Source organism: Bos indicus, chromosome 4, assembly GCF_029378745.1.
Source record: "Bos indicus isolate NIAB-ARS_2022 breed Sahiwal x Tharparkar chromosome 4, NIAB-ARS_B.indTharparkar_mat_pri_1.0, whole genome shotgun sequence".
NCBI lineage: Eukaryota > Metazoa > Chordata > Mammalia > Artiodactyla > Bovidae > Bos > Bos indicus.
Window position 1 is genome coordinate 86645070 of NC_091763.1, and position 12360 is coordinate 86657429.

The window sequence follows — 12360 nt, forward strand, 5'->3', positions numbered from 1 at the left end:
AGATTCTAAACCCCAGCGGGTTCCACAAACTCCGGGGCAGCGAAGCTTCTGGCACGGGGCGGAGGGAGGCGGGGGCGCTCTGCTAATCGCCACTCTGGGACCCGGCCCCTGAGCCGCAGCCGCGCCCCTCCGCCCCCCGCGCGCGACCCCGCTCGGCCGCACGCTCCGAGCGGCGCGACGCCCCCGCCCGTGCCCGCGCCCCCGCCCCCGCCGCGCGCACAGCCCGGCCGGAGCGCGCACCCTGCACACAGGCGCCGCCGCGCTGCAAGCGCTCAGATCGCGGCCGCCGCCGGCCAGCGAGACCGAGTCTTGGACGCCCGACATGCGCCTCGGCTAGCGACTCCCCGGCCCGCGAGCACCGTGCGTCCTCTCCTCGATTATTTCTCTCCTTCTCTCTCTTACACACGCACAGACACACGCGCGCGCGCTCACACGCACAACCTCTCACCAGTCCATCCCCCGGAGGAGAAAACATTTCCTTGGCGCCCCCTCCCTCTCCATTCAGACCCGCAGAGGAGCCGCGCGGTGGGAATCCCCAGATCGTCTGGAAATGCTAATCCTAAAGCGCTTCCTCGCCTGCATTCAGCTCCTCTGTGTTTGCCGCCTGGGTGAGTGATAACATTAACATTTCCCCTCCGGGATCGTCTGGGACACAGGTCGGGGGTTTTCAGAACCTTCGGTACTTGCTGCCGCGCCGCCATCTAACAGGGAGGACAGAGGGACGGCGGACTGGGGTGCCCACCGCGGTGGTCGCGGCGGCACGGCGGGTGTCAGTGGCGCGGGAGGATGCGCCCCCTTCCTACCTCGCACCTCCGCTGAGGTCCACCTGCTCGCAGGAATGGTGCTCCCGCCGCCGCCGAGAGAGGGGGCTTGCTCATCGCGCTCCTTGTCCTCGAAGCTCGTCTCTCCTCTTTGCAAAGTGCAGAAAGAGCCTCTTCGATACACATTTTTAAAAAAGATAAATACAGTCGTGCTGCGGGGCTACGTAGTGTATAGCATTCTTGCTGTTAAGTTCACGCTATGGATATTTGGGGGTTGAATGAGAAATACACGTGTCTGTTGCGAATTAAACACACGCACGCACACACAAACACCCGAAAGGTAGTAAGAGGAGCAGGCACCAACCTGACTTTTCGGTGTTTTTCTGTACTTTTAATTTCATCACATTCAAGTCTGGGCATTACTTAAAAAAAAAAAAAAAAGTTTTAATCAAAATTTCCGTCAACATTCTGCCACTGCTGCCAACGTCAGATAGATAGGTTGATACTTATTGGGATTCATCTTAAACCCACCACCTTCCAGGTTACACCTTTAATATTGAAACTGCCTTCTGAAAAAGCCAGGTAGAATACTTACCTGGAATGCAGATCCAAGTGTTCCCAGCATTTTCTGCGAGAATTATAAAACTAGGTTTTTGTATTCTGTTAACGAAATGTCTTTTTTCCTTCGTGAAGATGTTCTATTATGATGGAATATAATAGGTTTGGAGGCATTAACCTGAAAGGTAGAAGATGTACCCCTGTTTGTGAGTACCGGTACTTGACTTGTTTTTCAGTTAGAGGATCCTAATTTGTTTTCTAGGTTGCTCATAATGAAATAGATATTAACCTATGTTTTTCACCCAAGAGATGGTGCTGCTCTTGGCATGGTGATCTTTACAAAAAGAAATAATTTCCATGTTCTAACTAATGGGAATTGCATTGTAAATATGGTGATAGTTGACAATAGCATGCCAGATACATGGACATGATTTAAATTCTAAAAGCTTTAGGAAAGTGCTCAGGGATGATGTGATGCACATGGTTGACATTTCAAGACTTGCAGGGAATCTGGTCCTGGTTTTCTCTAAAACCATACAATTGATTCTGGTGAGGGGAAGACATTTTTTGAAAGTGCTGCGGTCATCGAATACACACCTGTTGAATTAACGTTTCTGTTATAGATCTGTGTTAACAATAAAGCTAGATTCTCCTGGTACTTAAAATCTCACTGTAATATAAAAATAAACCAGAGAATATTTATTTGTATGCCACCTAAACCACATGCCCTGAGTATATTGTGAAGTTTTAAAATTGAGATATAATTTGCATGGCATAATTCATCTTTTTAAATTGTTGAGTTCAGTGGGTATTAGTATATTCACAAAGTTGTGCAGCCTTCCTCATTTACTTATAAAACATTGTAATCAGCCCCCAAAGAAACTTCCATGAACAATCATTCCTCATTCTCTCTGACCCTAGCTCTGGCAATCACTAATCTACTTTCTTTTTCTATGGATGTATCTATTCTGAGCATTTATATAAATAGGACCATATGATATATGGCCTCTGGTGTCTGGCTTCATTCACATAGCATAGTGTTTTCAAGATTCATTCATGTTGTAGCGTGTATGAGTACTTCATTCCCTTTTGTGGCTGAATCCTATTGCATTTCAATACACCATGTTTTGCAAAGGCTTTTCTCAGTAAAGCATTATTAGTAGTAGCCTATTGCTTGGTGTTTATAGATTTCAGCTTATTGTACATTTTCTTTAATGCTTTGATGATATAAAATTTAACTGGAAAGAATTAAATGAGTTATTTAAGAATATCACAAGTTTATGTGATGATATTGAATGTGAGCTTGCATTAGAACTCAGAATGAGTTTTTTGAGAGTGGCAGGTAAACACTTTCATATCCCTTCCCGCTTTAACAAAGTTGGCGTTTTACATTGTTGCTTACATGGCTTTGGGGCCATGGCTACCTTAGACGGAATGAATATTTGATCTCAGGATAGCACATTTTGAAAAACGAGAGCACATTAGCTACAAATAAGTTTGGTCTCCACTTCAATTATTTTCCTCTCAGCGTCCACTAGCGAATTTATGGATGTGTTTTATTACTCATCTTTAAAGTCTTTGGAGCCAATGAGAGGACTGGCATGTGTCGTATATGCTCAGGAAGGTCCACCTACTGAGACTTGCTGTGCAGGTTGACGGCTCCAATCCTTACCATTATCCAGAACAAGATGTAGAATTCATAAGGTGTTCATTGTTAGCAATTTAGAATGTCATAATGACCTTATCCAGAGAAGGCAATGGCACCCCACTCCAGTACTCTTGCCTGAAAAATCCCATGGACGGAGGAGCCTGGTAGGCTGCAGTCCACGGGGTCGCTGAGGGTCGGACATGACTGAGCGACTTCACTTTCACTTTTCACTTTCATGCATTGGAGAAGGAAATGGCAACCTACTCCAGTGTTCTTGCCTGGAGAATCCCAGGGACAGGAGAGCCTGGTGGGCTCCTGTCTACAGGATCACACAGAGTCGGACACGACTGAAGTGACTTAGCAACAATGACCTTAGCACTTTTTGTCTCCAAAATGTCCTGATATTTTGAATTGGACATAGGGACCAATTGCTTATTTTAAATAACTCTCCAAACAGAAAACTCTTCATCAGATTATTTGGAGTAAAATGAATTCTTTCTTTCAAAATTACTACTAGAGATCATTTTAGTTCAGATGGTAAAGAATCTGCCTGCAATGTAGGAGACCCAGGTTCGATCCCTGGGTCAAGAAGATCCCCTGGAGAAGGGAATGGCTACCATTTCCAGTATTCTTGCCTGGAGAATCCTATGGACAGAGGAGCCTGGCGGGCTACAGTCAGTCCATAGGATCGCAAAGAGTTGGACACAACTGAGCAACACTTTCACTTTTCATGGGTTTTGGGGGGGAGGGGGAGTAAGTGGGGGCGTTAAAACTATCTGTGAGTTCATCTATTTGTATAATCATATCAAGATTGGCCTGAGGCCTCAAATGTTTTTGCCAAAATTAGTTAGATCACAGTTCTTAAACTTTAGGGCACATCAGAGTCACCAGGAGAGCTTGTTAGAGCACACATTGTGGGGGCCCACCCCGAAGAGTTTCTGATTCAGTAGGTCTGGGGGTGGGGCCAAGTATCTCAATGTCTAACAAATCCCCATGATGGTCCACACTTTGACAGCTGCAGAGCTAGTTTGACATTTAAATGTCCATAAAGTTTCTGGACTATTAACAGTTTTTCACTGTGGACTTGATTTCTGATACCTGACAATATTACTTTTTAAAAAATCACATGAGGAACACAATATGTAATGTTATTCAACTGAAGATGATTCTTTATCCAAGAGGCAGAAAATAAAGATGACTCCAAGTTAATTCCCTAAGTGAACTTGGACCTTCTCTAAAATAATTGAGAGGCTTTCTATGAGGTGGAGAACTAATGTAATGATTGTATAACTCTATTATTTAATTATGACCCACCAAACAGGTAATGGGAAAATCTACAGTCGCTTCCTGTAAGGAGGCTTAACTATGAGTCATGGAGGAGAAGTAGGTATGTGAGGAGCGTCTTAAGGAGGAATAGTTTCTTTCAACTAATGAGAATTCAGAATCTTTGAATTAAGTGAGTTAAGGCCATGCAAGGTACACTAAACTAAAATGTTTAAATAGTACTGTTAAATTTGAATCAAATTCTGAACTTTTACGTCATGTATTACTGCTTTAAGGGCCACATTAACTACAAATTATACCCAGTTCCTCTGCAAGAATTAATTGCTTAATTTATCTTGAGTGTGAAATCAGTACAATCCAGTATGTTGTGGCTCTCAGCTTGGTCTATTTATCTTCAGAAGACAGATTGTAACCAGGGACAGAAAATATTCTTGCCTTTCCTCTCCCAATAATAACTAGTCTCCATTCAAAAAATTAATTACTTTTGATTTGCAGAGTAGCAATTTTCTTTATTTCATCTCTCTCTCCTTTTTATGTAGACTATAGACTATTCACTTATGTTCACATGTCTGCACTAGACGTTTGGGAACTTGCTGATAATTTTATGTTGTGGGAATTTTGCTTCTGGCAAAAATACAGATTTTTCTGGAAGCATGAACTGCATTTCTTCATTCCGCTGACTCTGAGGAGATTTGAGTTTTGTCTTACCTGGTAGCATTGCTTGACTACTGACTCGCCAACTGTTTAGACTGTTGTATGGAAATGAACCTCCCTCCTTCAGGACGAGAGGACCTCAGAGGAAGAGTTTGATTGAGAAGATGAGCTTGTGTTTTAGTTCTGTTTACCATGTACTCAGAGCTTGCCAGGTGCAGACCCAGTGCTGAACAAGTTACACAGATTTGCTCATTTCACTCTTCCCCAAACTTTTTCAGATAGGTGTTTCATTTTACACATCTTTCAACTGAGGGAACTGAAGCACAGAGAAGTCAGATGACTTACCAGATGTCACACAGCCTGTCTCAGTCTGTGTGTTCTAACTCTCAAGTGTGAGACTCCTTTCATTCCTGGGAGATCAGTTTGCTGTTTGGAATTTACTAATTCATTTCATATAAGAGGTGATGCTACATTTCACGTTCCCATTTACTTTCTTGCAGATCTCCATTCATGACTTTTTCCATGTGCTCCCATATTACTTTCTGTCTCCCTCTTTTTTTAAAAGAAGGCATAATTTATCATTTCTAATGTACCATTGGAAAGTTTTGACAAATGCATGTAGTCAGGTAACAACCACCGTGATCCAAATATGGAAATTCCCATCCATACTGTTTTATTTATTTATTTTAATATATATTTATTTTTGCTTGCGTCGGGTCTTAGTTGCAGCAAGTGGGCTTCTCCTTCGTTGCAGTCGCTTAGTTGCCCTGCAGCATGTGGTATCTTAGTTCCCTGACCAGGGGTTGAACCCGCGTCCCTTGCATTGGACAGTGGATTCTTAATCACTGGACCACCAGGGAACTCCCCATACTATTTTAACTACTCCTCCATTGCAAGTTTCCTAAGTACCTGGCATCTGGTAGGCACTGATAATTAAGCAGCACATCAGTGTCCAAAGTCCTAATACTCATTACCTTCAGTCCAGCTGATCTGAATCAGTCCCCATGTTGAACACCTCCTTTAAGTCTCACTTTGAAGATATTTTCTTCTTTTAGAACTAGTTGAGAATAAGTCTTCCAAAAATCTCTCTTAATGTGTTAAATATCTTAACTTTAAAATATTTTAAAATGTTTCCCACTTCATGAAGTGAGAATGATAAAAGTCAGAACCAGTTTTAACTAGACATAGGTACTTCCGATTGTGCTTTAACATTTAATGTCTTGTTGGGAGTAATTCCTGGCAGCAGCCACAAGTTACAAAAGGAAATCAGTTTTTATCTGAGTTTGTAATTCTTTGGAGGCGTGTATAACGTCCATACAGGCATTAAGGGACAAATTATTTGATCATATGGCACAGTCCTAAAACACTTCTATTTTAGAACCGTGCTATGCAGTGCCATGGCCACTAGGCGTAAGTGGCTGTTTAATTTGAAATTTATTGAAATGCATTGATTCAGTCCCTCATTCACGCCAGCCCCATTTCAAGTGCTTAGTGGGCATATGTAACTAGTGACTGCTGCATGGGGTAGTGCACACAGAGAATATTTCTATCTCTGCAGAAAGTCTATTAAACAGCGCTGCTTTAGAATCAAAAGTTGATCAAGTATTCGCTGCTTTAGAATCAAAAGTTGATAAAGTATTGATTGATAGTACTGATGAAAAGTCAACTCAGCTAAAAAGACTCCTAGAGTCATTAAAATTATTTGAAATGTAAACATGTGGATTATTTTTGGCCTGTGCTGTGTCAGCCATACAGAAATCACAGAGACATTCTGGTGGCTGGAAATAGAGCAGCCATAGATGAAGGAAGTTAAAGGGCCACTTTGTGGCCTTTAGGGACTGGTTACTGGGAGAGAAAGAGATGAGCTGATGTCCCAGGAGTGAGAGCTGCCACAACTCCTTTTCTGCATTTGTTCTAACATTCACTGTGTTGCTTTGCATGCCTCTGCCTGTCTCCCCTAGACAAGCTAGGCAAGCTTCTTGAGAGCAAAGACTGTGTTTCATTCGCCCTTTGACTTAGCTTTCTTGGACTTAGCACCTGTAATGGGTGCTTAATAAATCTTTAATGCAGAAGGTCATAGAGAGACAGTACTGTGAGGCTTCTTAGTAATAGCTTTTTGCTGTTGAGATCAGTCAGTTTCCTCTGGCATTTCCTTCTTTTTGATTCTGATTTCAATTTGAAGTTAGGTCAGCCTTGATCTTTAGCCATCCATCTTTAACGCCACTCCTGGCACCAGACCTTCCTTTTCTTTGGTTCTCCCAGAAATGCACCTAAGCATCACCTAGATCCTGACACTATCTGTGAATAAGAAATACAGCCCGCATGACAGATGCTGCAGGTGTAGTGGCAGAAGCAATTTTGAGTGAGCATTTAATAATTCTAGGTGAGTTGGCAGCAATGAAGCTCGGATATGTCCTGGGAGCAGGGCATCAAGCCAGTGTGTGTGTGTGTGTGTGTGTGTGTGTGTGCACGCACGCGTGTGCACATGCTCACATGCTTACCTGTTAGGGAGACAGGGCAGTGGGGGTGAGGGATGGTCAGTAGTCAGTAATGAAAAATGCAGTATCTTGATCCCATGAAGACAGTATTCTTAGTCAATCAGAAACCATCATGTTGGATGAAGTCTTCTCTGGTCAAGCTGGCCCTAAGAGGTAGTGGCCCAAGTCAGTTCTGGAATGCAGATCAATGACAGGAAGTGCAGTCACCTTGTGTCAATATTCGTGCTTTAGCAATCTGTCTGTTTTGTCATTAATCCCAGAGGTGATGTATTGCACCTAGTTCAGCCCTGCACAGAGCAGATATTCCACGAATATTTGAATTTAGTTGAATTCAAGTGGAACAGGGCATGGAATGAGTTAGAAATTTTCACAAGAGTCAAAAACAGAAAAAGAGATTTGCTCTTTGATTAGGATCTTTGCTGTATTTTCTTCTCACTCACCTTTTTTTTTTTATTGGCTTCTGTTTCCTTTATACCCTACTTCCTTTGAGCAAGAATTTAAAGGTGAAAAGAAATTCAACATAGCTCAGCACTGTGATAAAGAGTTTGATAGGAAGGAAATTGATACTATTTGATATCCTTATTTAAAAATATTTTTGATGTGTTAATATAATTTGGGGAATTTGGTAGTTAACGTAATTTTTAAATTATGTATTAACATTTCTTTCTGCCTAAAAATTCTAATATGTTAACATGGGAAGAGTGTCTTTTTTTTATTGTTTCTGATACTTCCACACAGATATTAGAGTAAATGTGATTAATCAGAGTCCTGGTTAATGGGAACTTTCTGGTTTCATTCAATAAGCAAGTATTAATTTATGTACACATTGACAAAAGTAAATTTTTTACAAGTTTCCTTGGAAATATTGTCTTTACATATTTGAAAAAAATGATTTATTAATTAGCAAGAAAGAAGGATTTTCTATTAAAATATTCATAAACAGTGTCCACTGGTGCCTTTCCATTCTTGGAGAATCGTTCTAGCCTTCCCCACTTAAGTTCACAATTTTTCTGTTCTTTGACCATCACTGACCAAACTGCTTGTTTTTTGATGCCGAGAGCGCTAACGTATTTATTTAAAGATGGGTCTTCATACTAGACCTTTTGTTTGAGCTGATTAACTTAGTACCTTGAGCAGGAATAAAAGAAAATGTTGCTGTTTAGAATGCCCTCTTTTTGCAGAGATCCTGGTCACCACTAGAGTCCCAGTTATGTGTTTGGAATAACAAAATGCTGGCCAGATATAAGGAACTTTCTGGATTATCTCACGGTTTTCAGTCACCTGGTCAGCAAATTAAAAATCATTTCTGTAATGACGTTTTTGCCCTTGCATTCTGACACTGCATCTTCTTGAATAGGACTCCTAAGTGTGGCAACTCACCTGGTACACAGAATTGTGCAGAATCTTGGTCTGCCCGTTGGAGTGCACTGCACACATGATCTCCTCATCATGTTTGTTTTGGTGTGATAGAAGGTTGATAACCCTTGGTCTAGGTCAGTGGTTCTCAGTCATGGCTGTACTTTGAAATTGTCTGGTGTTAACGGGTCGAATGTTTATTTTCCCCCAACATTCTTCTTATGTTGAAAGCCTAACCCCTCAGTATGATGGTATTTGGAGGTGGGACCTTGGAGAGATCATTTGTTTTAGATGACATCATGAAAGTGGAATCCCGTTGATGAGATTAAGGCCCTCATAAGAAATGAGAGACCAGAGCGCTTTCTTTCTACCTAGTGAGAACACGGAGAGAAGGCAGCTGTCTGTAAGCCAGGAAAAGCACTTTCTCCAGGAACCAAATCTTCTAGCCCCTCGCACTTGGATTACTCAGTCTCCAAAACTGTAAGAAATAAATGTTTAAACCATCCAATCTATGGTATTTTTATAGCAGCCTGAGCTGACTGTATACTAGGGGAACTTTGAAAACATACTGATGTCTGGGCCCTACCCTGGATCAAGTATATGTGAGAGTGTGGGCCCCAGACATGAGTATTGTCTTAAAACTCCCCAGGTAGATTACAGAGTATGGCTGGTGTTTAAAATGAGAGATCTGGGTCAACCTCGTGATACTACTAAATCTTAGTTCATTTTCCTTAAGGTAGCTATGTTGGCAAGTTTCATGCCATCCTAAAACAAAGCTAGTGCCACAGGACAAAGGCCCTGGAAAACTTCCCATCCCTCCCCCCTCTTCTTAAGGCAGTTTCAGTTTCAGAGTAACCCTAGGCGGAGGAGTATGGACTATAGTGGTTGACCTCATAGTCTTTGAAGTCCAGAGGAACTTCAGGAGGCCAGACAGTCTTGGAGTTGGTCCAGAGATTCAAGTCTGTCAGCAGATGGGAGGATTACTGAACCACTTGGAGATGGGAGACTCGGGTGCGTTTATCAGGGCATGGACACATAGAATTGTTTGTTTTGTCAATAATACGTATTCTTACTGTTTAATTCAGTGGTTTGTTTTCTTTCTCCATGCATAATTTGTTAGAGTCAGAGTTATTATTTTCTCTTATCTAGTAGATACAAGATCTAGCTGTATCTTTTCGTTTCAGCAATTTATTTTGTGGGTGTGTTTTTTATATTACATTTTCATTATTTGCCAGGTCTAGGCTGTTTGTTTTTACCATATTTGAAAAGCACTAATAACCCCATTTTAAAGTTAACAAAGAACATTTTTAGATGGTCCAAATAACTGTTTTAATATTTTTAATCTTAAATGACTAAATGGTGAGAACACAAGCACATATCAATTCATTGAATCTTTACTGAGCACACTGTTTGTGATAAATATTCTCCTAGAGAGAATATTCCTCTAGCATCTGTTAAACCTTTGGAAGAGAGAAAGATCCATACATAAGTAGCTCTCATACTTGGCAGAGTTTGTAGAATATGAAAGTGTGAGTTGTGTGAGAGTGTAGACTAAACTCACCTCTGGGAACAGTTCTAAGAGGAGATGGGGTTGGTGGAGATCCTGAAGGGTGAAAGGATAGGTCTTCAGGGGTCACTGTTTCGGAGGGTATTAGTGGTAAAAAGGATGGCATGCACAGAAGCATGGAATGAAAATAATAACGTGATGTTTTGAGGGAGGAACAAATTGGGAAGGGTGTGTATTAGTGGAATAGTTTCAAATGGTAGGTAGGATTTTGGAATTTATCCCATATATGAGGGGGAGCTATTGAAGCATTTTGAGCAGTGGAATGACTCGAGTAGGTCTCTTTTCTTTAGGAAGATGACTTCAGTATATCAGTGTAGGGTGGATTGATGCAGAGTGAGACTAGGAATCAGGAAGCTCAGGTAAAAGACTGTTACCCTGTGTAATGGTGGAAATGTGATAGATCATTTGGAGGTATAATAAGACCCTCCTCTTTATATAGTAATTGAATGTTTAAAAGTATTTCAAATACATTGCCTCCTATGACATGTGTCATTGGTATGATGGCTCGGACTTGATGTCATTCTTACTCTGGAGAGCAAGTCCTTGGTGGTCCTCGGTGGAATGTCCTCCCTGGAAAGGTGAAGATGTAGCTAGGAGCGTTTAAAGTCAGAGAAATACCAGGGAAGGAGAAATGGAGGCAGCAAATACATACAGTTCTATAGAGTTTGATAATTGGAAGAAAGAGACATAGAGGAAGATGGTGTGAAGACTGCTTATTTATTGACTAGTAGAACAACAAATTGGTTACCTCAAGACGGAGGAATTGATGGTAAACGTTTCCTCAGAACTGATTAACTCAGCGCCTCAAGAAGTAATAAGAAGAAATAGTGCTGCTAAAAACGATCTATTTTTATTGATTTTAGTCACAACTCTTAAAAAAGCTTTTTTTTTTTTTTTTTTTAAGGATAGGAGGGATTTGAGTATATTCATGGTGTCAGGTTAACTTGAGTGTCTTATCAAAACTCTCTACTTCATTCACCTTTAAAATCCTTGTGTTTGGCCTTTTTAAAATGAGCACAGGTACATTGTGACATTTCAGTCAGCTGTCTGCCAGTAAGTAGGCTTTCTTAATATCCATGATTTCGGATTACTTGAAGGCTATCACATTCCTATCACATAAGCTGATACCTTTGTATACTGCTGGCAGCTGGTGTTTTACATAAAAACAGTGCAGTGGGAAAATGATCCAGAAAATAGTCTTCCTAGAATTTGTTTTAAAGTTGATTTTAGCAATCTTTTTCTTTCAAATCATGAAAGGTGGAATAGGATTTTATCTATTGTATATCTCTTAAGATGTATTAAGAATGCATGAAGTGGTAAATTAATGAATCATGAAGTTTCAGAAAAGGATAAAATGGCAGCTATCAAGGATAGAAATGTAAGCATATTTTCCTTGTGTAATGAAAAAATACAGCTATATTATGTTGTATGAGTTGAATGCAAGGCTTTTGTATTTAAAATGTATGGCTAAATGAATTCATGAGTAATATTTGGGTACAGTCAAGTTTCCTTGGCTTTCAGAGTGGAGAAATGACATTTAGTATATATAATACTTTAGTATTATATAAATATATTTATAAGTATATATGCATATATTATGTTTGTGTGTGTGTGCATGCTCACTTGCTCAGTCATGCCTGACTCTTTGTGACTGCATGGACTGTAGCCTGATACTGGAGTGAGTCACCACTTCCTACTCCAGGGGATCTTCCCTACCCAGGGGTCAAACCCAGGTCTCTTGTGTCTCTGGCATTGGCAGGTGGATTCTATGCCACTGCACCACCTGGGAATCCATATATTGTGTAGATATGCATATACACATGATAAATAAATATGGATATATACTATACACACACACACATGCATGTTTTCTTGCTTCTCAAAACTGATACTGACTTGTTAAGCATTCAAAGATGATATCTTTGGGAAAAATCATTAAGTATAATGAAAGGAATTGTCCAGGATATTTTAAGCCTGACTTTTCCTTCCTCCTGTGTAAAGAAAGGAGAGGAAGAAGGTCTGTCTTTTCCTGTG

General features: G+C 40.8%; 1 protein-coding gene across 6 annotated transcripts in view; it reads left to right on the plus strand.

Moving 5' to 3' along the window:
* Positions 1 to 243: 243 nt before the first annotated feature.
* PTPRZ1 (protein tyrosine phosphatase receptor type Z1) overlaps positions 244 to 12360 on the plus strand; it is a 208944-nt gene continuing 196827 nt past the window's right edge. For 3 of the 6 annotated variants that reach the window (XM_070788070.1, XM_070788072.1, XM_070788074.1), the window contains exon 1: positions 244 to 608. In XM_070788070.1, coding sequence (XP_070644171.1) covers positions 551 to 608 — 58 coding nt within the window. In that variant the 5' untranslated portion in view covers positions 244 to 550. The remainder of the gene's footprint in view (positions 609 to 12360) is intronic. The other 3 variants (XM_019958993.2, XM_019958994.2, XM_070788073.1) reach the window with 2 other exon arrangements.